The 22,914-nt window shown below is 40.5% G+C and overlaps 1 protein-coding gene across 7 annotated transcripts in view; it reads left to right on the top strand.

The window, feature by feature from the left end:
- The window catches only part of LOC126336369 (calcium-activated potassium channel slowpoke), a 1,528,406-nt gene that overhangs the window by 1,024,315 nt on the left and 481,177 nt on the right, over positions 1-22,914 (top strand). For all 7 annotated transcript variants that reach the window (XM_049999994.1, XM_050000012.1, XM_050000004.1 and 4 more), the window contains one exon: positions 18,303-18,458. In XM_049999994.1, coding sequence (XP_049855951.1) covers positions 18,303-18,458 — 156 coding nt within the window. The remainder of the gene's footprint in view (positions 1-18,302; positions 18,459-22,914) is intronic.

Here is a 22,914-nt window from a genome sequence, read left to right as displayed (position 1 = left end):
AATATAGAAATTAAAATTGTACAGTCCAGGTGAGTTTTGAACCCATGACCCTCCATGCAACTGTTTAGTATCATAACCACTACACCAAGGTGCTACTCAACTTCTTCTGTGACATTGCCCCTCCTTAAGTGAACAGTGTCTTGGTGTTATGTCCTCCTAGTCCGGGAACGAGTCATTGGTCCTGCATACTCCAGCTCCTGATGACTGGTTGTCATCCTGGCGGTAGTCTTCTTGGAATTTATTTTGCCGCTACACCCTTCATCACCTTTCCGCTTGTTGCCTGTCGCTGGAGCTTCGAATTTACACTGGGTTGCAGGATCCTTATAAGGATTCATCCGAAGGATGTGGACCGTATCTCTGATCCTTCATCGCATTGCGTCAGGGTTGAAATCTTCAACTCCATCAGTAACATCAGACAGCTGTCTTACAACCTTATAAGGTCCAAAGTAGTGCCTGAGGAGCTTCTCAGAGAGACCAACCTTCCAAACTGGAGTGAAGATCCAGACAAGGTCACCAGGCTGGTAGACAACTTGGCGGTGGCTCACGTCATACCTTTGGCGATTGTTTTCTTGAGCCTGCAGCAGGTAGAGTCAAGCTAACTGCCATGATTTCTCAGCTCTGGTTAACAACTGGCCGATGTGGTCGTCGTCCACGTCATCACAGTGTCAATCCTCGTAGTCGCTTCAAGCCCATGCACCAGGAAAAATGGTGTAAATCCTGTGGTGTCTTGTTTGACGGTGTTGTAGGCAAACGTCACGAAAGGTAGCACTTCATCCCAGTTGCTCTGCTCAACATTGACGAACGTTGATAGCATGTCAGCAAAAGTCTTATTAAGGCATTGAGTAAGCCCTTTAGTTTGTGGATGGTAGGAAGTCGTCATGTGATGATTAATGTTGCATTGACGGTTTATCTCTGTCACAAGATTGAAAAACTTTCCCTCGATCTGTGATTAATCCAATACAATGTCTTCCACAGTGAAGTTTGCTACCTCGGATGCTTCAGCTGTTTTCATGGCTTTTGTAATGCCATAGCATGTCAGATAATCAGTGCAAACAATAATCCATCTATTGCTACTTACAGACGGAAATCATCCAAGGATGTCAATTCCAACACGCTGGAAAGAAGTTTCGGCTGGTGGAATTGGTATGAGTCAGCCAGGTGGTTTCTGAAGAACTGCCTTTCTCCTCTGGCACTCTCGACAGTGTGGCACATAGTGACAGATATTCTGAAATAAACCTGGTCAGAAAGACCTCTTGCAGATTCTATCGTATGTTTTAATAAATCCTAAATGTTCAGCCTCAGGTCTGTCATGGAATTTCTGTAGAACACCTAAGTGCATGTGTTTAGGAATCACTGGTAGCCACCTCTTTCCAAACGAATCAAAGTTTTTCTTGCAATGTAATCCATTAACTACCTTAAATTGTCCTTTCACATCCTTTGGCCGATTTAAGGCAAGAATAATTCGAGATATCTTGGCGCCCTTCTTCTGCTCAGCAGAGAGATCCTGGAGTCCAGTGAGACAGTCACTATTTTCATCAAAGTCTTGATAGTCTTGCACAGGGTTTCTTGGGAGATAGTCGGCATCTTGATGTTTTCTTCCACTTTTTTACACTATGGTATCCAACAAAGTGAATGATGGTCTGTAACAACTGTGAATGTCTTTCCTTAGAGATACTGTCGAAATCTGCACATGGCCCAGATCACTGCAAGACATTCTCTTTCTGTAGTTGAGTAGTTTCTCACAGCTTTTGTAAGTCTCCTAAAAGCATAGGCCTTCTTTTTTACATCCGAAATTTGCACCAGAACAGCACCGATCCCATACCCACTGGCATCTGTGTGTAGTTCTGTGGTTTCTCTCTCATCATACAGGCTAAGTACAGGATCAGTCACCAGAGCTTTTCCCAGCACATCAAAAGAATCTTGTTGAGCACCACCCCAGATAAATTTATCATCAACTTTTAACAACTTTTGGAGTGGCCTGGCTTTGATACAATAGTCTTTGATAAAAAAAACGGTAATAAGAACATAATCCAAGGAAGCTTCTCACATCTCTAATACTTTTAGGAATAGGAAATTCTGGTATACATCTCACCTTTTCTGGGTCTGGCCACACACCTTTGTTTGACACGAGGTGTCCAAGTATTTTGATTTCTTTTGCTCCAAAGAGATACTTTTTTGGATTAAGTTTCAACCCGCCTTGTTGGAGACACTTAAGAAAGGCCCTCAGTCTTTTTATATGTTCATCAAATGCCTCTGAGAACACTATAATGTCATCTAAATAACAAAGACACATTGTCCACTTCCGGTGCCTTAGAAGATTTTCCATCATCTGTTCAAAAGTTGCTGGTGCATTACACAAATCAAACAGCATTACCGTAAACTCATACAGGCCCCCCAGGGGTGATGAATGCAGTTTTCTCACTATCAGCCTCATCTGCTTCTATTTGCCAGTATCCCAAGTACATGTCCATGGTTGAGGAGAACTTAGCCCCCTTCAAACAATCTAATGTATTGTCAATTCATGGAAGAGAGTAAACGTCCTTTTTAGTTATCTTATTAAGCTACCTGTCATCAACACAAAAGCGCCAACTACCATCCTTCTTCCTGACGAGGACCACTGTTGATGACCATGGGCTCTGTGAAGGCTGAATGATGCCACTCTTCATCATTTTCTCTACCTCATTGTGAATTATTTGACTTTCCGTTGCTGATACATGGTATGCTTTCTGGCTTATTGGCTGATGGTCTCCAGTACTAATCCGGTGCTTCACTGTCAATTTGTCTAATTTGCTCCTCACCTGTGGACTGAAACATCCAGAGAACTCTTGAAGAATGGCATCTTCTGTTGTTCCTTAGTGAGATCTGGTGATAGTCAAGCTGGAAGATCTTGTCTCATAGTGGTAGCGATAATTTCGTCCACAGACTTGGCATGGGAAGTTTCTATGATGCTCAGCTGTTTTTCAATTAATGGCTGCACATTTCATACGCACATGCGTCTTGGAAGGATCTGTGGTTCTCAGTGACAGTTAACTATCCACAATTCACTGAATCTGTCCTTAAATGAGACAACAGAGACTGGGATGACCGATTTATTCTTTATGCTTCTCTTACATTACACTACAAGATCCATGGATTGATGCATGGTATGACACATGACAGTTACCTTTCTAGTACTGACTGTAGGAATGATCACTTCATCCAGCACACATAGTCTCCACACACTTGGATGCATATCTTCCTGTCCACAGTATCTCGTCTCATCTAGCATAATCTTTGAGTGAGCGCAATCTATAATTTCCTGAGAAGCTTTCAAAAACTCCCATCCGAGAATGATGTCATGACTACACTCTTGTAAGATGATGAATTTTAAGGGCTGTACATGGCCACTTATACCCACACAAATGGTACACCTTGCTGTAGGTTTTACACATTTCCAATTAGCCTCCTCCAGCAGAGATGTTTTATTGTCGATAAACACAGTTTTCTACAACTGGTGAAGGCACTTCTCTGAAATGACTGAATATGATGCTCTAGATTCTACAAGAGCTTGGGCTGGTTGGCCTTCCATGAGGATATTGACGTAGTTTCTTATCATTTTTGTAGTGATCGACGGCGGAGGATTTTTCTCTTTGGTGGCCTCACCTCCAAGAAAGGTCGCACCCTTTAGTTTTATAGGTTGTGACTGCTGGGTGATTGGCTGGAGCTTCTAAACAGTGATGGAGACCTTGATTGGCATGTTGGAAAGCATCCTCTGCAGCGGCTATCTTGCGGCGATAGTGTCCTACGTCGTCTTGCATCCACATCTTCTTGTTCATCTTCGTCGTCCTGGAGTTGGCATCGGCTAAGATCAGTCTGCTGTCTTCTGGTGCGGGCGTCATCAAATATCCGCTGCCTTTCTTGACAGTAGTGCACCATATCTCCTGGTTGTCTGCAGTGGAAACATACTGTTTGGTTATCCTGGGTTCTCTAGACATCAGTCTTCCTTGGTGCCCAATCAGGTTCCTCATGTGCCATTCTAGGAATGTAACTTTGCCTGGATCTCAACTTTTTCATCTTTTTAAAGGGCAATGAAGGATGAGAGATTGGGTTCAATGGGTGTTCCACTTCCTCCCTCATGACCTCTTGAAGTGTCTCAGTTTTTTGCTTGCCATGCAATCCAAGTGCTTTCTGAACTTTCTTTCTCACTATCTGCGAAGAACACTTGTGAAATCATTTGCTTCCTCCATCACAGACATTGATACATTTGGAAGCTGTTCAAACTTCTTTTGTGTAATTTTTGTTGTTGATACATTGTCTCGATATATGGGCACCATTTTATGAAGTTGTCTGCTATCGAAACCCCCTTCAGGAGTAGGGCTTGATACATGTCCTCATCAACACCCTTCATGAGATGTGCAACCTTATCTTCCTCCTTAATTCTAGGATCCACTATTTTACACAGCTCCAAGACATCTTGAATGTAGGATGCTGTAGTTTTTCCTGGTCGCTGTGCCCTGAACTTTAATTTATCTTCAGCCTTGCACTTCTTTCGTTGTGTGCCGCCGAAATACTTGCGCAGTTCCTCCTGGAATACTTCCCAGCCTATGAACTTCACCTCGTTGTTCTCATACTATTGCTTGGCAGTGCCCCCCAAGTTGAAAAATACATTAGCCAAACACACGGTGTCGTCCCATTTGTTAAATTTGGCTATAAGCTCATATGCCTTCAACCACTTGTTTGGATCTTGGCCATCATCACCAGAGAACCTGGAAGGATGTCTCATGTGGTGGCACAAAGTTGCTGTCATGGTAACATCCTCTTCTTCTTCTGTCTCCGATAGTGTGCAATCTGTTGAATATGTCTAAAACTCAGGTTTTTCGCCACGTAACCAGCGACTCTGTCGTGGCCTCTGGGAGCCACTTTGATAATGTGCGCTATGATAATATCCAATACCAGGCGCCTCAACCAGAATAATGACATGCAGAAACGTAGAATAAGGTGTAAGTAGGTGAATGATGAACACTAACTTCACTTAACGAAGGTTTGTTCAGCACTTGCACACATAAGGGCTTGGAGCAAACTGCCTCTGGCTAGAACACATACGGTATATATACAGCTACAGAACATTCCAGTACAGTGATTCTTGACATTTGTGGATACTTCTTACTATAATGCACTCGAACCGAATACAGAAATTAAAATTGTACATCCTAGGTGAGTTTTGAACTCACATTCCTCCATACAACAGTTTAGTATCATAACCACAACACCACGGTGCTACTGAGCTTCTTCTGCGACAGTAGCAAAATGAAAGTTGTCCAACTGTTCTCGAAAAACATCCTTTAGAATATGGAGGAGATAAGGGTATAAAGCATAGAAACCAGTAAGCAGCCTTGTTTGGTACCAGTTTTTATGTGAAAGGGTCATGACAATTTGCATCCAATACATATAGCAGCTTACATGTTCTCATGTAATATGAGAAAAGTGGATGATAATAGCTAGGAATTTAGGAGGGCTGTCAGTCTTATGAGGTAGCTTGAAAAGCTTGATTCTGCTGGCTGCATCAAAAACTTACTAGTGAAGGCTCACACTTTCTGCATCTTGCAAATTCTGTGGAATCTACCCTCCTTCACAGCATAGGCAAAGTAGTTCACATATGTGTTGAAACACAGCAGATATAGCTCTGCAGAATTATTTGACAGTAGGTGCTGAGTTGTGCTCTTCCATACAAAATAGCATTGAGGATATTTTTGGCCATCTTGTTCACTCTGCGTTATTGTGTACACTGGTAGGAAACTTCTTAGTTCATAAAAACTGTGTGCCGGATTATAACTCAAACTTGGGACATTTGCCTTTTCTAGGCAACTGCTCAGCAGACTGCACTACCTAAGCATGATTCACATCCCATCCTCACAGCTTAACTTCCAGCAGTATCTCATCTTCTACCATCCAAACTTCACTGAAGTTCTCTTGCAGAAATTGTAGAACTAACATTCCCGAAAGAAAGGATATTGTGGAGATATGTCTTCGCTCATGAAAGACAAATGTCCTAGGTTTGAATCCAGTCTGGCCCACACTTTTAATGTACCAGTCAGTATAATAACATTGCACACTTCAGTGCAGAGTGAAAAACTCATTCTAATTTGATATTTTTCTGAGTGATCTGAGAAATCTTGTTGTTACATCATGTAAACATATTATTAACACACCCTGTGCATCCAATTCAGAATGAACTCAGCAGACTATCAGCAACCTTGACAGTACACTTCAGATTACAAGAAAACACATAAATGTAGACTCACTTACAAAAGTAACACAAGAACCAATACACAGGAAGGTTGCTTTTGGAGCTGAGACAATCAAGGGTAAATGAAACACACTGCTTCTTTACAAAAGCAACCCAAGCACAGACACTCATGTTTTGTTCAGAATTGCTTACAGTTGAAGATAGTGCTCAAACCAACAATCTGTCTGCTTAGCTTGATCAATTATAACTTCACTGGTCTCAAATTTTAGAGAAGCAGTATTGCAGGTTGTGGGGCTTATGGCCTCTGAAGTACCCTGTTTGCTTTCACACGAATTAACTAAGTCCTCAGCACAAAAATGTGAATGTAGTCAATTACAGTCAGTGGAAAAGGAATGGACAAGGTACAGGGGCAAAGTACTAGAAGTGGCTAAAGAAGGTCTTGGAACAGTAGTGTGTAAAAGTAGGATGAAGCAGACAGCTTGGTGGAATGACACAGTCAAGGTAGCCTGTAAAAGGAAAAAGAAGGCATATAAAAAATGGCAACATACTAGAACTCAGGTAGACAGAGAAAGTTATGTTGAAGAAAGAAACAAAGCCAAACAGATAATTGCAGCATCCAAGAAGAAATCTTGGGAAGACTTTGGAAACAGGTTGGAGACTATGGGTCAAGCTGCTGGAAAACCATTCTGGAGTGTAATTAGCAGTCTTCAAAAGGGAGGTAAGAAGGAAATGACAAGTATTTTGGACAGATCAGGAAAACTGCTGGTGAATCCTGTGAATGCCTTAGGCAGATGGAGGGAATATTTTGAAGAGTTGCTCAATGTAGGTGAAAATACGATCAGTAATGTTTCAGATTTCGAGGTAGAATGGGATAGGAATGATGATGGAAATAGGATCACATTTGAGGAAGTGGAGAAAATGATCAGTAGATTGCAGTGCAATAAAGCAGCTGGAGTGGATGAAATTAAGTCGGAACTCATCATATACAGTGGAATATCAGGTCTTAAATGGCTACACAGGATAACTAAAATGGCCTGGGAGTCGGGACAGGTTCCGTCAGACAAAAGCAGTAATCACACCAATCTTTAAACATGGAAACAGGAAAGATTGTAACAACTACAGAGGTATGTCTTTAATCAGCATTGCGGGTAAAATCTTCTCAGGTATTATTGAAAGAAAAGTGCGAGTATTAGTTGAGGACCAATTGGATGAAAATCAGTGTGGGTTTAGACCTCTTAGAGGTTGTCAGGACCAGATCTTTAGCTTACTGCAAATAATGGAGAAGTGTTATGAGTGGAACAGGGAATTGTATCTATGCTTTATAAATCTAGAAAAGGCATATGACCGGGTTCCTAGGAGGAAGTTATTGTCTGTTCTACGAGATTATGGAATAGGAGGCAAACTTTTGCCAGCTATTAAAGATCATTACATGGATAGTCAGGCAGCAGTTAGAGTTGACGGTAAATTGAGTTCATGGTTCAGAGTAGTTTCAGGGGTAAAACAAGGCTGCAACCTGTCTCCACTGTTGTTCATATTATTTATGGATCATATGTTTAAAACAATAGACTGGCTGGGTGAGATTAAGGTATGTGAACACAAAATAAGCAGTGTTGCATATGCTGATGACTTAGTTGTGATGGCAGATTCGATTGAAAGTTTGCAAAGTAATATTTCACAGCTAGATCAGAAATGTAATGACTATGGTATGAAGATTAGCATCTCCAAAACGAAAGTAATGTCAGTGGGAAAGAAATATAATCAGATTGAGTGCCAAATAGGAGGAACAAAGTTAGAACAGGTGTACGATTTCAAGTACTTAGGATGCATATTCTCACAGGATGGCAACATAGTGAAAGAACTGGAAGCGAGGTGTAGCAAAGACAATGCAGTGAGTGCTCAGCTATGATCTACTCTCTTCTGCAAGAAGGAAGTCAGTACCAAGACTAAGTTATCTGTGCAGTGTTCAATCTTTCGACCAACTTTGTTGTATGGGAGTGAAAGCTGGGTGGATTCAGGTTACCCTAACAACAAGGTTGAAGTTACGGATATGAAAGTGGCTAGGATGATTGCAGGTACTAGTAGATGTGAACAATGGCAGGAGGGTGTCCACAACGAGGAAATCAAAGAAAAACTGAGAATGAACTCTACAGATGTAGCAGTCAGGGCGAACAGGCTTAGATAGTGGGGTCATGTTACACGCATGGGAGAAGCAAGGTTACCCAAGAGACTCATGGGTTCAGCAGTACAGGGTAGGAGGAGTTGGGACAGACCAAGGAGAAGGTACCTGGATTCGGTTAAGAAATGATTTTGAAGTATTAGGTCTAACATCAGAAGAGGCACCAATGTTAGTACTGAATAGGGGATCGTGGAGGAATTTTATAAGGGGGCTATGCTCCAGACTGAACGCTGAAAGGTATAATCAGTCTTAAATGATGATGATGATGATGATGATGACATATGTGAAGTTTGGAAGATTGAATATGAGATACTGGCAGAAGTAAAGCTGTGAGGATGGGTCATGTGTTGTGCTTGGGTAGTTCAGTCAGTGAGCAATTACTGGTGAAAGGCAAAGATGGAATGGAGTCCCAGTCCACAACATAGTTTTAATCTGTTAGAAAGTTTCAACAGTCAAACTGTTTGATAACAGTATAATCACTGACAAGTCTGAAGTTAGAGTTCCATAGTGAAACACTATCACAGTGAAACTAAAAGTATAAATTCTAGATCAAGATTGACCATAGTTTGGATAGCTGTCCAAAATTCACAGGCACAGAAAAAATCTTCAGTCCATTGGAAATCAGATGCTGGTGCTGGAGGCCAATATCACTGCACGTTGCTCATGCTATAGTACTGGCAGCTTATAGAGGGCTTCAGAAGGTGGTGGTGCCCTTAAATGGTGTTTTGGCTTCAATTGGCTCATCAGAATCCATGCAACAAAAGAATATATCATCGGCTACTTGTGGCAGACACAAGTAGGGCCACAATAGCCGCACACCCTAATGGCGATGTGGGCTCCACCTGTTGGCAAAGCAGGCACCTGTTGTTGTAGGGGTAGCTCTTGGAAGTTTCCTATGACAGAAATCCATTCTTGATGTCTTTTTTGGACCATACTGACACCCCCCCTCACACTCCCTCCCCAGGGCTATTTTTGGCATCAATTTAGTGCTAAATCAGTAATCTCATGATTACTACTTCTGATATACCATCTGTGCGTACACAGACTTCAGGTGCATTGTCAAAGTCCACATCTTGCCCCACTGGGAGTTGAGAAAGTGTGTCTACATTGGCATGCCATGTCATGGAACAATATTGTGTGTCTTATACACTACTGGCCATTAAAATTGCTACACCAAGAAGAAGTGCAGATGATAAACGTGTATTCATTGGACAAATATATTATACTAGAACTGACATGTGATTATATTTTCATGCAGTTTGGGTGCACAGATCTTGAGAAACTAGTACCCAGAACAACCACCTCTGGCCATAATAACAGCCTTAATATGCCTTGACATTGAGTCAAACAGAGCTTGGATGGCATGTACAGGTACAGCTGCCCATGCAGCTTCAACACGATACCACAGTTCATCAAGAGTTGTGACTGGCGTATTGTGACGAGCCAGTTGCTTGGCCACCATTGACCAGACATTTTCAATTGGTGAGAGATCTGGAGAATGTGCTGGCCAGGGCAGCAGTCGAATGTTTCCTGTATCCAGAAAGGCCCGTACAGGACCTGCAACATGAGGTTGTGCATTATCCTGCTGAGATGTAGGGTTTCGCAGGAATCGAATGAAGGGTAGAGCCATGGGTCATAACACAGCTGAAATGTAACATCCACTGTTCAAACTGTCGTCAATGCGAACAAGAGGTGACCGAGATGTGTAACCAATGGCACCCCATACCATCACGCCGGGTGATACGCCAGTATGGCGATGACTAATACACGCTTCCAGTGTGTGTTCACCGCGATGTTGCCTAACACAGATGCAATCATTATGATGCTGTAAGCAGAACCTGGATTCACCCAGGTTCGTTGTTGAGTACACCATTGCAGGTGCTCCTGTCTGTGATGCAGCATCAAGGGTAACCGCAGCCATGGTCTCCAAACAGATAGTCCATGCTGCTGCAAAAGTCATCAAACTGTTCGTGCAGATGGTTGTTGTCTTGCAAACGTCCCCGTCTGTTGACTCAGGGATCGAGACATGACTGCATGATCCATTACAGCCATGCGGATAAGATGCCTGTAATCTTGACTGCTATTGATACGAGGCCATTGGAATCCAGCACAGCATTCCATATTACCCTCCTGAACCCGCCAATACCATATTCTGCTAACAGTCATTGGGTCTCGACCAACACTAGTAGCAATGTCACGATACGATATACCGCAATTGCGATAGGCTACAATCCGACCTTTATCAAAGTCGGAAACGTGATGGTATGCATTTCTCCTCCTTACACGAGGCATCACAACAACGTTTCCCCAGGCAACGGCGGTCAACTGCTGTTTGTGTAAGAGAAATCGGTTGGAAACTTTCCTCATGTCAGCACGTTATAGGTGTTATCACAGCATCTTCTTCCTGTTGCTTAAATTTTGCGTCTGTAGCACATCATCTTCGTGATGTAGCAATTTTAATGGCGAGTAGTGAATTTATTCTGATAAAAACACAACCCAGTGCTGGAGTCATCTTGCCATTTTGGTAGATATGCCCACAGTTGTGTTGAAAAAGAACAGCAGTGGTTTGTGGTCAGTAAGGAGAACAAATCCCTGTCCACATGCATAATACTGAAACTTTTAAGGTAAATGTAATTGCCAGAGCCTAATTTTCAATCTGACTGTAATTGAGCTGTGCTGGCATTAGTGCTTTTGATGCAAATGCAATAGATCACTGTATGCTATTTACCTTATGGGAGAGAACTGCCTCAAAGCCAGTGTACGATGTGTTGGCTACCACAATTAGTAATTTGGTCTGGTCACTTTCCATTAAACATAGTGATTGAAGAAGAACCTCTTTTAAGTTTCGGAAGCCTTTTTACAGCTGATGGACAAGGCCCACAGGACATTTTTATGTGGCAGTTTGTGCAGTGATTCTGCTGTAACACCTGCGTGAGGTGTTAACTTCCAATAGCAATTGAGCTGTGCCAGTAGATCACCAGGATATGTTTGAATTCCTCATCCAATGGTAATTGGAAGTACACATCACAGAGGTTGATCTTCGTGGAAATGGTGCCCCTCTACAATTTTGACATGATATCCTCCACTTTGGGAATATGTTAAGTCTCCACAACTGACTGGGAGTTCATTGTTGACTTGAACTCTACTCAAATCTTTAACAGCCCATCAGGTTTTCCCACTAGAACATTTGAGGTACCCCATAAACTCTTGGGAACCAGTTAAAACCTTGCTACTAATTTATAGAAGTTGTATTACAGAAAGACAGCTATAACCTATCGTCATTATTTGATATTTTAATAATTCAATGATCTGTGTTACATAAAGTTCACAGGGATCGATTCTGAAGCATAATACAAATGGAAAGAATGCAAACAAGATTATAACTCATCATTATCACACAGATAATTACTGTGTACGACAATGATAGGAAAGAAATTGCATAAGGGATTAAATAATGCACTGTACTTAGCTCTAATTTTGGGAAATAACTGAAATTGTATAAAATTTGGATTATAGGATAGTAAATTACAGTTGCCAGCTCATAAGTGAGCAAAAGTTAATAATAGTTAACTTCTGAATTGAAATTGAAATTGTGCAGTAGCTACAGGTGTGCACGTAGGCAACAGTGGAATAAAAATGCATATGTGTGAGCATGAATGGAAAAACTACATAGGATAAAATGCAATTAAGTTAAATAGCAGAGCGTTGGAATTCTAGTAATTGTTACCTAATAGCGACACATAGTGTGTACTGAACAATGTCACTTTCAGTAATGCCGTCTGTCGCCCAGATTTGTGAAGGAGATAACCATCTTTAATCACTGTTGCATAATAAATATTACTCCAGAAAATATTGTAATAGTTTCATTAGCTAACAACAGAAAACACTTTTGCAAGACCAATTTAAAAAAATCAAAATAGATGAAATATTTGTAAACACACAACAAAATTCTAATAGTAACTGTAGTTAAAATTGAATATTCAGCTTACTTTACCAGCAATTTGAAGTTACTTTTACATTGCACAGTTTTTAATTATCTGCTGGCCAGTTGCAAAGTGAGCATTATGTACACTGAGCCTTAGTAATTTTTATTGCACCTGGTTTTATGAACTGATTGAATTTAAATTAACTGACAAATGCAATAAAATTTCTCTCAGTTGAAATAATATTATGTCTTCCACTTATGATTTACGTGGCAATAATGGTGAAAGGAAACAAACTTATAGATGGTTAAGGTATAAGGTAATGAGCAGCTCTCAAGTGCATTACACTTTCACTAAAAACTCTGTAATGTTCACGATATTGAAACTATGACCCTGACAAGCCATATACGTAAGTAACCAGCCAAGTGTCTCAGTTTTACTTTGAGGCCAGTTGCAGATGATGTGACATTATGCTTTGTGTGACAAACATTAATGTGACAGGGTCTTCTTCAACAGTTAGCAAGTTTTAAGCATTTTGGCCACACAGTGCTCTTCTTTCAATATTTGAATTACCAATCGCACTTGTACTGAGCCCGAGTGTGTGTTCCCTCATTCATTGAACCTGCCGGGCAATCCTTAAAACTCCATTTTGATAATATAAACTCTGTTACCCACTTGAGTGCTGTCACACAGTGTTCATACTTCACCAGGGATGACTTGCAACGCAACCACTCTGTCCCTTCCACCTCTCTCTCTACATGTGCTCGCACTCAATGAAATTATTGCCATACCTGAAGCAAATTCCTTGGATTTTATGCGATACAGATTTTCCTCCACTTTGCCAGTGTTTGTATCACAAAATGTTACTATATTATTTTCTGGTAGTTTCCTATAATTACTAAATAGTTTTTTGAGTAATGAATATGAACACAACATTTAAAGTACATATATGTATCCAAGAAATTACGTAAAAATACTGAATTAATTAATTGGGAATTATGAGGCCGTGTATTGTTGGGTTATACAGTGTCAGAATTCCCTCTTCATGTAACCATTGGACTTCTGTTCATTATTTGTCTCATAAAGTAAAAGGCACATTTCATGCTTTACAAAATCTTGGCATTGCTGAGGGCTTCAGTGTGATGTATACTGTGTAATCTATAACAAAAGATGTTTGTTGAAAATATTGAGTCATAGTTTACCAAGAGGTTATTGAGGTGTGCGCTGTGAAAAGAAAGTTGTCTGCTTGGCTGAATCGTACACTTCTAGGCCTAATGCATTAAAAAAGTCCAAATCTAAAATTTTAGTAGGCACCTTGGTGGCAATGGCCATTATATAAGCTGTCAGAGACGTTTCATGTCCAATCACATCATTGCTATTGTTAGTGTTACTCTTTAGTTGCTCTGCAAAAGATTGAAACACCTAGTGGCCCTAGCTACATGTAAGTTGGAAAATTAATTATCATTGTAGAGGATCCCATGTTGATTTGGAATGTGATACAGATGTTGTTGATAAATACTTACACTGTCAACACCCAATTCAAAATCGGTAACTTGGCCTGCACCTGTTATATATCTGGACCTGCATTCTGTTCATTAGTATGATCATGGTGTAGGCCAAAGCAGTGAATGATAATTTGTACAAGCACTGGTATTCAAACCCGCCGCTCCTGCTTACTAGGCAGATGCGCTATCCGTTATACCACATTGGCACTACAAATAGCACCACTACATGGACTATCCTAGTAAGTATCCCTCACTGATACAATTTTCAACTCATGCCTCAGCCCATTGCTACTCCTCTTCTTCACTCATGTCAATATTGTCACAATATATTAGCTTCAGGATCACAGTCCGTGTTTGCAGTGTATGTGCTGTCCTCGTTCCTCTTGTGGATGAAGCTGCAGACTCCTGCCTTGTGACCTGATTTACCACAAATTGAACACTTTGCTTTTGGAAAATAGCACTGATACCATTGGTGAGTAATAAAACAAAAACCTCCAGAGTGAAACTTCCTGTTATGCTGGCCTTCCAAAATTGACTGAGGGGAGGCTGTAGTTCTGACACAGTGCAATAGGCCTATGTCTTGTGGTGTGGCTGACTATGAAAATGACTTGTTAAGGCTTCTGAGGAGTGCACTTTTTGTTCAAATGCTCAAATGAGCGCAAGGCATGCTGACAGTGAGGGGTCATTGAGTTTTAGGCCTTCATATCAAAGATTGTCATCAGGTGCTTTGCCCAATATTACATATCGCACAATGATTCGGCATATGATTGCTTACATGTGGAGTTTGTGCACTGAAAAAGGCCCTGTAGCAGTACCATCCATTTGTGATGCGTTTGGCCATTCTTTGTGTGAGAACTAAAGAACTTGTAGTGTGTTTCTGCCATAGGGATTGGGAATCAAAGTATGCCATTAATTTAGTTTTAAGCTGCTCATATGACAAATCATGCAGTTAAGCTTAATGATTCAGCTGCTAAAGGAGAGGATACACTTCGCCACCTGAGTACACCAATAAAAATGCTTATTGGTGGGTATCACTCAAAATTCCATGAGTGATAAAGGACAATTTCAGGTGGGCTATTTATTTGGCTCACTGTTCCATTTTCTTGTCAGATATGGGACTGGTAGGTGCGGGGCACAGATTCCTTTGACCACAGAGTCATTGAACAAAATGCTGCTGGAAACCACTGATCTCGTGGTGACAGCATCCATATTATCCAAAATAAGTTGTTGTGGCTGCTGCATGTTTTGCAAGATTATGAGCTCTTGGATGGTCGTGTTTGTGTTGACAGCAGACATATGAAAATGTGAAGTAAACATTAATACATCAGATCAGACAAAATTTATCTTAAGAGCACCATCTAACATGGGAACTGTGAAATACGCTACAAATCTTGTCACCAATGACAACTAATAAAAATAAATACTTCATTAGAAGTAATGAAAAAGAAACACTTATAAATTAAACTCAAAGAGCTGAAGTTATTTTGGTCACAGAAATACAACAAGAGTTGTTTGATCAGTTGGAAAACTGACACATTCTTCGATAGTGGTATAATCACAGACAACTTTGAAATTAGAAGTGTGTAATGAAACGTTATTACTGTGAACCTAACAGTGTAAGTTCTGTGTCCAGATGAACCACAATTTGCCTGACTGTCCAAAATTCACAACCACAGAAAAAATCTGAGACCGTTGGATATCAGGTCCCGGTGTTGGAATCCATAGACATCAAGATCAGTGTACATTGCTCCTGCTATACTGCTGGCAACTTGTGGAGGGCTCTGTAGGCAGTGGTGTTCTGAATGGTGCATTGACTTCAACTGGCTTGGCAATGACCATGTGACATCCTAAAAAACAGTCACAGCAGAAGGATATGTTATGGACTACTTGTCGCTGCATTATCTTGTGTGGCTCTGGTCATAGTGGTAGCTGCCGGAGTTTCCCATGACAACAAACTGTCCTTGAAGTTGTTCTTTGGATCTCTCTCTCTCTCTCTCTCTCTCTCTCTCTCTCTCTCTCTCTCTCTCTCTCTCTCTCTCATGGTGCCTGCAGGGTCACATCTCATCCACTGGCTTGTTATGCTGGTGGTCTACAAGTCCCGACAGGTTCCTAAGGTCTTTGTTCTGTGTTAGGACCAGGTCTAGCTGGTGCAAGTGGTGGGGACATGAATGCATCCACTGGGAAGATATTTAACATCAAGGTATGTGCTGGTGATACACTTTCCATGAAGGGGACATAACCAGAAGTCTCTGCTAGTTTTCAGTCACTTTTTCCACACCGTGGGTGTCAGGGTATATAGGTTAACTGTTGTTTTCTTCTCCTTCTTGGACGTTGAAAGTGCTAAGGATACACAGTCCTTCAGAACTGGTATTTGTACATAACTCTTTGCTCAGTGCAGCATGAAACTGGACCTTCTTTTCTGCACTGAAATACTGAATGGGAGCATTAGTACTGATAACATTGATGAGGTCCACAAAGATGAGATGCAAATGAAATGATTCCACTCAGTTGTACCACAATGAGAAATGAGAGAGTTGATGAGGCTGTTTGTAACAGGAAATTCTTCTCCTTGCTGGTTTTGCAAGCCCTAAGATGATTTCTGTCATAGGAATGTGTAGTTAGATTCCCTTACACAATCTTTATGTGGAATCCGTATTTGATCTAGGCAGACATTCAAACCAATAACTGTTGTAAAATCTCCTTTCAGTTGATCCTTTGCTTTGAGCAAGTCCTTTCTTACTTATCACTTTTCCTTTTATCCTTCATACTTCACTCTAGTTATTTTTCTGACAAATAATTCCCTAGCTCGAGAAACCAAATTTGAAAAGGTTTTTGGGTTTTAGTATGTATGAGATGCCATTATCTGTTCTTTTTGGATTGACCTATAGAATTCAGTTTTGTTTTTTAGCTCAGTATCTGCTTCACACACGTCAGAAAACGTTTTGCATCACCCGGTTCCCAGAACTCCTGAAGATAGACATTGACTGTGGATATTGTATCACAGGCACAGTCCTTTGGCAGTTTAGAGATGTCACTAAACCTGCCCAAAGATGTAAACAACCATGCATGAGCAGCACCTATTAGACGGAGGGGGTCCGACAGCCGACCAGTTCCAGTCATTCCACCATGAAGGAGGTACACAGCTTATGTTGTCTGTAGTGGAACCATGCCTAGACAGTCAGTAACATGGTTCGATCATGTCCACATTGTTACTTTGTGCCAGGAAGCGTTCTCAACAATCAAAATGTCCAGGCATCTCGGAGGGAACCAAAGTGATGTTGTTCAGACATGGAAGAGATACAGAGAGATAGGAACTGTCGATGACATGCCTCTCTCAGGCCGCCCAAGAACTACTACTGATGTGGATGATCACTACCTACCGATTATGGTTTGGAGGAACCCTGACAGCAACACCACCATGTTGAATAATGCTTTTCATGTAACCACAAGACATAATGTTACAACTCGAACTGTGCACAACACGCTGCATAATATGCAACTTCACTCCCGACGTCCATGGTGAAGTCCATCTTTGCAACCTCAACACCATGCAACACGGTACAGACGGGCCGAACAACATGCCAAATGGACCAGTCAGGACTGGCACCATGTTCTCTTCACCAATGAGTGTTGAATATGCCTTCAACCAGACAATTGTCAGAGACGAGTTTGGAGGCAACTCTGCCAGGCTGAATGCCTTAGACATGCTGTCCAGCGAGTGCAGGAAGATGGAGGTTCTCCACTGTTTTGGAGTGGCATTATGTGGGGCTGGTGTATGCTGCTGGTGGTCATGGAAGGCTCTGAAATGTCTGCACAATATGTGAATGCTATCCTCCGAGCAATAGTGCAGCCATATTGGTAACATATTGGTGAGGCATTCGTATTCGTGGATGACATTTCACACCCCTATCATGCACATCTTGTGAATGACTTCCTTCAGGATAATGACATCACTTGACAAGAGTGGCCAGCATGTTCTCCAGACATGAACGGTATTGAACATGCCTGGGATAGGTTGAAAAGGGCCCACTAACCACTCTGAGGGCTGTATGCTGAATCGCCATTGAGGAGTGGGACAATCTGGACCAGCAGTGCCCTGATGAAGTTGTGGATAGTATGCCACAATGAATACAGGCATGCATCAATGCTAGAGGATGTGCTACTGGGCATTAGAGGTACTGGTGTGTACAGCAATCTTGACCACCATCTCTGAAGGTCTGGCTTTATGGTGGTACAATGTGTAATGTGTGGGTTTCATGAGCAATAAAAACTGCAAAAATGATGTTTATGTTGATCTCTATTCCAATTTTCTGCAAAGGTTCCGGAGCTCTCGGAACTGAGATGATGAAAAACTTTCTTTTGATGTTTGTGTATGTAAAATTGAAACAATATGCAAAATATCTATGTTTATATTCTAGTTATGATTTTTCACTGGTAGCAGTTAATATTGTTTTGTAATTTTGATCTCTCAGGCCTATCTCTTAAACATTCCATCGTGGGACTGGAAGCAGGGTGATGATGTGATATGTCTCGCAGAACTTAAATTGGGGTTTATTGCTCAAAGCTGTTTGGCACCTGGGTTTTCAACTATGATGGCCAATCTGTTTGCCATGCGTTCCTTTAAAACGGTAAGAAACAAGTGGAAATCAATCTAAGTCTCATATGACAGTGTTGTTACACATAAATTCTATTATACATTGTTGAAATGATGATAGACATTTTATTCTTAACAACATTAGTTTTAAATTTAATTCCTTTCTTGATTCGCTATTCAGGCTGAAATACCTTTTGTTTACTATAGCAGTTTGATTTCTCTGTGTCCCTGTCTGTGTGTGTGTGTGTGTGTGTGTGTGTGTGTGTGTGTGTGTGTGTGTGTGTGTGTTGAGAAAAAGATGTACATGATCACATTTTACAGTACTGCAGATCATGTTTTGTAGAGATGTAACAGAGTGAGATAATATGTAAGGTCATGTGAATTTTTATAGATGTTTTATAAAATGATCACAACAATATTTGTCCATGAAAAGAGTGTTTCAAAAGTATCTATTTTTCTACACTGTATTGGTGCACAAATTATAGAAATGGATAAATCACAATTAAAATATTTCTTCCCACTTGAAAAATCAGAAAGACTATTGTATGTAGTAACACAAGAGAGCTTCACACATCTCACTTAAAACAAATTCACATTTTAGTGATATAATATTATTGTTCATAAACTGCCCAGTACAAGAACTTACAAATGATGTATTTGATTTAATCATAAACTGACTAGTGTAAGAACTTTTAAATGATGTGTTTGATGTAACTTCTTGAAATAATTACAAATGTAACATACTGAATTTTAATTTTGTCAGTGTATTACAGTTAATTACATTAGTGTTATTTTCATTCCAGATGTACATGTCTGCAGCAGTTAATCACATTAAAGTTGTCACACTGTTTACACAGGTCTACCTCTGAAGCGTTCCACCTTAGAAGTGGACGGAAATTTAATCTCTCTTTCAGTGAAATCTCTATGGTGGCATTTGAGAAGAGTTTTTATTTTATATATATTTTTTGTAATAGATTCTGGATGTTTTACATGTACATGCATGTCTTCCTATGCACATAATTTAAAATGCAAATGTGTTCATGAATTTTAACACTATGTGCAACAGAAGAGGAAAGCCAAACATGACAGCTGCTATGCCCAGTGCCGTGGTAGCAGACACAGAGGATCCACAATTGAAGGTAGAAGTAGATGGGTACTGCACTCAAAACAATGAACTACTCAAAATGGCAGGTTTATCTTAAAAGGTGTAGTGTCCAGTGCACTGCTGCTGCCTGTGACTGCAGCAATATCTGGCCATCTTTCATCGCTCAGGTATACAGTAAAACTATCCCAGCTCAATCAGAGCTTTTGATGTTTACAAAGGTGGGGCCCCAGTCCTGAGCTGCAGTGGGTAATGGGATTGTGAGGAGCATTGCTGAATTGAATTTTGCTTTTAAACCACCTTGATATTTTACTACAAGAAGAAGAAGTTGACAGTATAATATTATTGTGACTCCTCAGTAGTAGGAGGAAGAAGAAGTAGAAGATAAAAACCATTCTTGTGGCACATGACAGGGAATGTTGTTACAACATGTTGATTAACAGGAACCTTCTAAATGCTGATATGAAATTCAGACCTTATTTTACATTAAATACCAGTAAATTTACACATGCTTTGAAAGTGATTAAAATCTGTTTCTTCATCACAGCTGTAATGATACTGTAGGAGTGCGTGATAAACGCTGCACAAAGATCAATGTCAACACATTATTAAGAAAATACATATATTAAAATGACACAAATTACAGCAGCTAAAAGTGCAATGACCTCAAAATTAACAATTATAGGAGAAACATACTTGCAGATGTAATGGTACTAGGTGAAACAGTGGCTCGGTAAGAGTAGTGGACACAGAGTATCCCAGAGTATCCACCAGCATAACACTGATTTTTCTAGTGTGAGGTGCTGGGTTAATGATCTCTCACAGCAGAAATGGCCAGGGTAAGATACAAAGAACAGGCACTCATTTACTAGATGGGAGTACCAGCAATGATTGGTAGAACTCGGAACTAGACAATACCCACATGGGCAGTAAACACTTGCCGGTCGAAATGTCTTGCAATGTGGAATACTGAATTACACACCAGGGTTTTGAAAGAAAAAGTGAAATTAAGCAAACTTGGTCTCTCTTCTTCAATGACAGTTATATGATAGCTCGTCCATGCTGAGTTGTAATGTCCAGACACCAGTCTGAGTGATAGTTTAATACAGGAGTAGGAAGATGGAGATAAGGTGGTTGTCATTAAGTTTGGCTGTTGACTGGTCATGGAGCACAAAGTCAGAGGCAAATGTCAGAAAGTTGTCTGCATGGTCTGAAAGCGGGAATGTAAGGGAAGGAATCAGCTATCTTTTGTTCCCAAGGTACTTCAGAAACCACACACATGACCCCTTTCTAACACTTTCCTATTGGAAGTCATGCTGGGGCATACAGCTGATTTATTCAGCATACATCAGGAAGTGGTGCTGATGCCATGGTTCATTCAGGAAAGCAGGCACTGTGGAAACTTGTTACTGTATCAGATTGCAACTTAAAATTGTGAAGGAAAACTTATAGATTCTCAGTAAAACAGTAATGAATTACTCCCAATAACCCTGGCTACGCATCCTGTACGTGCCTTTTGTGTTAAACTGTCTTTTGGAAAGCCAAGTGATAATGCTGAATCTATTACTTCAGTTCTGTTGAGGTATTTGATTGTGTTCCGAGATTCATTCTATTTTTGTGGTATGAATCTCTCTGTCTATCCCTGGACATTTCACCTAAAATGTTATGAAATAAAGGTTTAGTGAAAATAACAGCATTAGTGGTCATTGTTGCAGTGCTGTGGTCACAGCCACACCAGCCACATGTCGCAGTCAAAACTCAAACTCTGCGTGTGAGATAAGGAGGCCTTGTTGGAATAGGGGATTCATGTCATAGCTGCATTGTGCCTTGGATAATGCATCTTGAAACAGAAATAAAGAACAACAGCAATTCCAAATTTGAAGTGGATTATGGAGAATGTAGAAAGAAAATAGTAAGAAAATAGAAAAGGAAAATGGCTTCCAGTGTAATTAAAAATTAATATTAAGAGTATGTGAGATATAAGTATCACAGTGAACTGTCACTCTGCAGCAGTGTGTACACTGGTTTGAAATTTCATTAAAGATGAAAACAGTGTGCAAGAGCAGGGCTCAAAATTCGAACCTTTGCCTTTAGCAGGCAAGTGCCCTACTGACTGAGCTACTGAAGAATGACTCACGACCTGCCCTCACAGCTTCACTTCCCCTGTACCTCATCTCCTACCTTCCAAACTTAACAGAAGTTCTTTTCCATACATTGCTGGACTAGTTCCCTGGTCTGACACACAGTTTTAATCTGTCAGGAAGTTTCACCTCAACATAAAGTGAAACGTCCCTCTGGAAACAATCCCTGTGACTGTAAGTAAGCCATGTCTCAGCCGATTTTTTTTTTTTTCCAGGAGTGCAGTTCCCTCAAGGTATACAGGAGAACTTCTGTGAAATTATGAAGGTAGGAGATCAGATACTGTTGGATGTGAAGCTGGGAGTGTGGATCACGAGTCATGCTTGGAGAGCTCAATTAATAGATCACTTGTTCATGAACGGCTAAGGTCTCAGTTTCAAGTCTGGTCTGGTGCACAGTTGTAATATGGCAGGAAGTTTCATACTTAACTGGAAGAATGCAGAAAGTTGAACTAGGTGGTTCATGTAATGTTAAAACAACAGCTGATTTCTCAAACTGTGGGGCTATCATGTACGGGGTCCCCCAGGGTTTGGTCTTCGGTCCTTTACTGTTCTTGATATACATTAATGACTTACCATTCCAAATTGATGAAGATGCAAAGTTAGTTCTTTTTGCTGATGATACAAGTATAGTAATAACATCCAAAAACCAAGAACTAAGTGATGTAATTGTAAATGATGTTTTTCACAAAATTATTAAGTGCTTCTCAGCAAATGGACTCTCTTTAAATTTTGATAAAACACAGTATATACAGTTCCGTACAGTAAATGACATAACTCCAGTAATAAATATAGACTTTGAACAGAAGTCTGTAGCTAAGGTAGAATTTTCAAAATTTTTAGGTGTATCCATTGATGAGAGGCTAAACTGGAAGCAACACATTGATGGTCTGCTGAAACGTCTGAGGTCAGCTATGTATGCTATTAGGCTTATTGCAAATTTTGGTGATAAGAATCTCAGTAAATTAGCTTACTATGCCTACTTTCATTCACTGCTTTCGTATCGCATCATATTCTGAGGTAATTCATCGGTGAGTAGAAAAGTATTCATTGCTCAAAAACGTGTAATCAGAAAAATTGCTGGAGCCCACCCACGATCATCCTGCAGACATCTATTTAAGGTCTAGGGATCCTCACAGTAACCTCACAGTATATATATTCACTTATGAAATTTGTTGTTAATAATCCAACCCAGTTCAAAAGTAATAGCAGTGTGCATAGCTATAACACCAGGAGAAAGGATGATCTTC

This window comes from Schistocerca gregaria, chromosome 1 (genome assembly GCF_023897955.1).
Source record: "Schistocerca gregaria isolate iqSchGreg1 chromosome 1, iqSchGreg1.2, whole genome shotgun sequence".
Lineage (NCBI taxonomy): Eukaryota > Metazoa > Arthropoda > Insecta > Orthoptera > Acrididae > Schistocerca > Schistocerca gregaria.
Note: the sequence above shows the minus strand (reverse complement) of the source record. Positions and strands in the feature narration are given on the sequence as shown.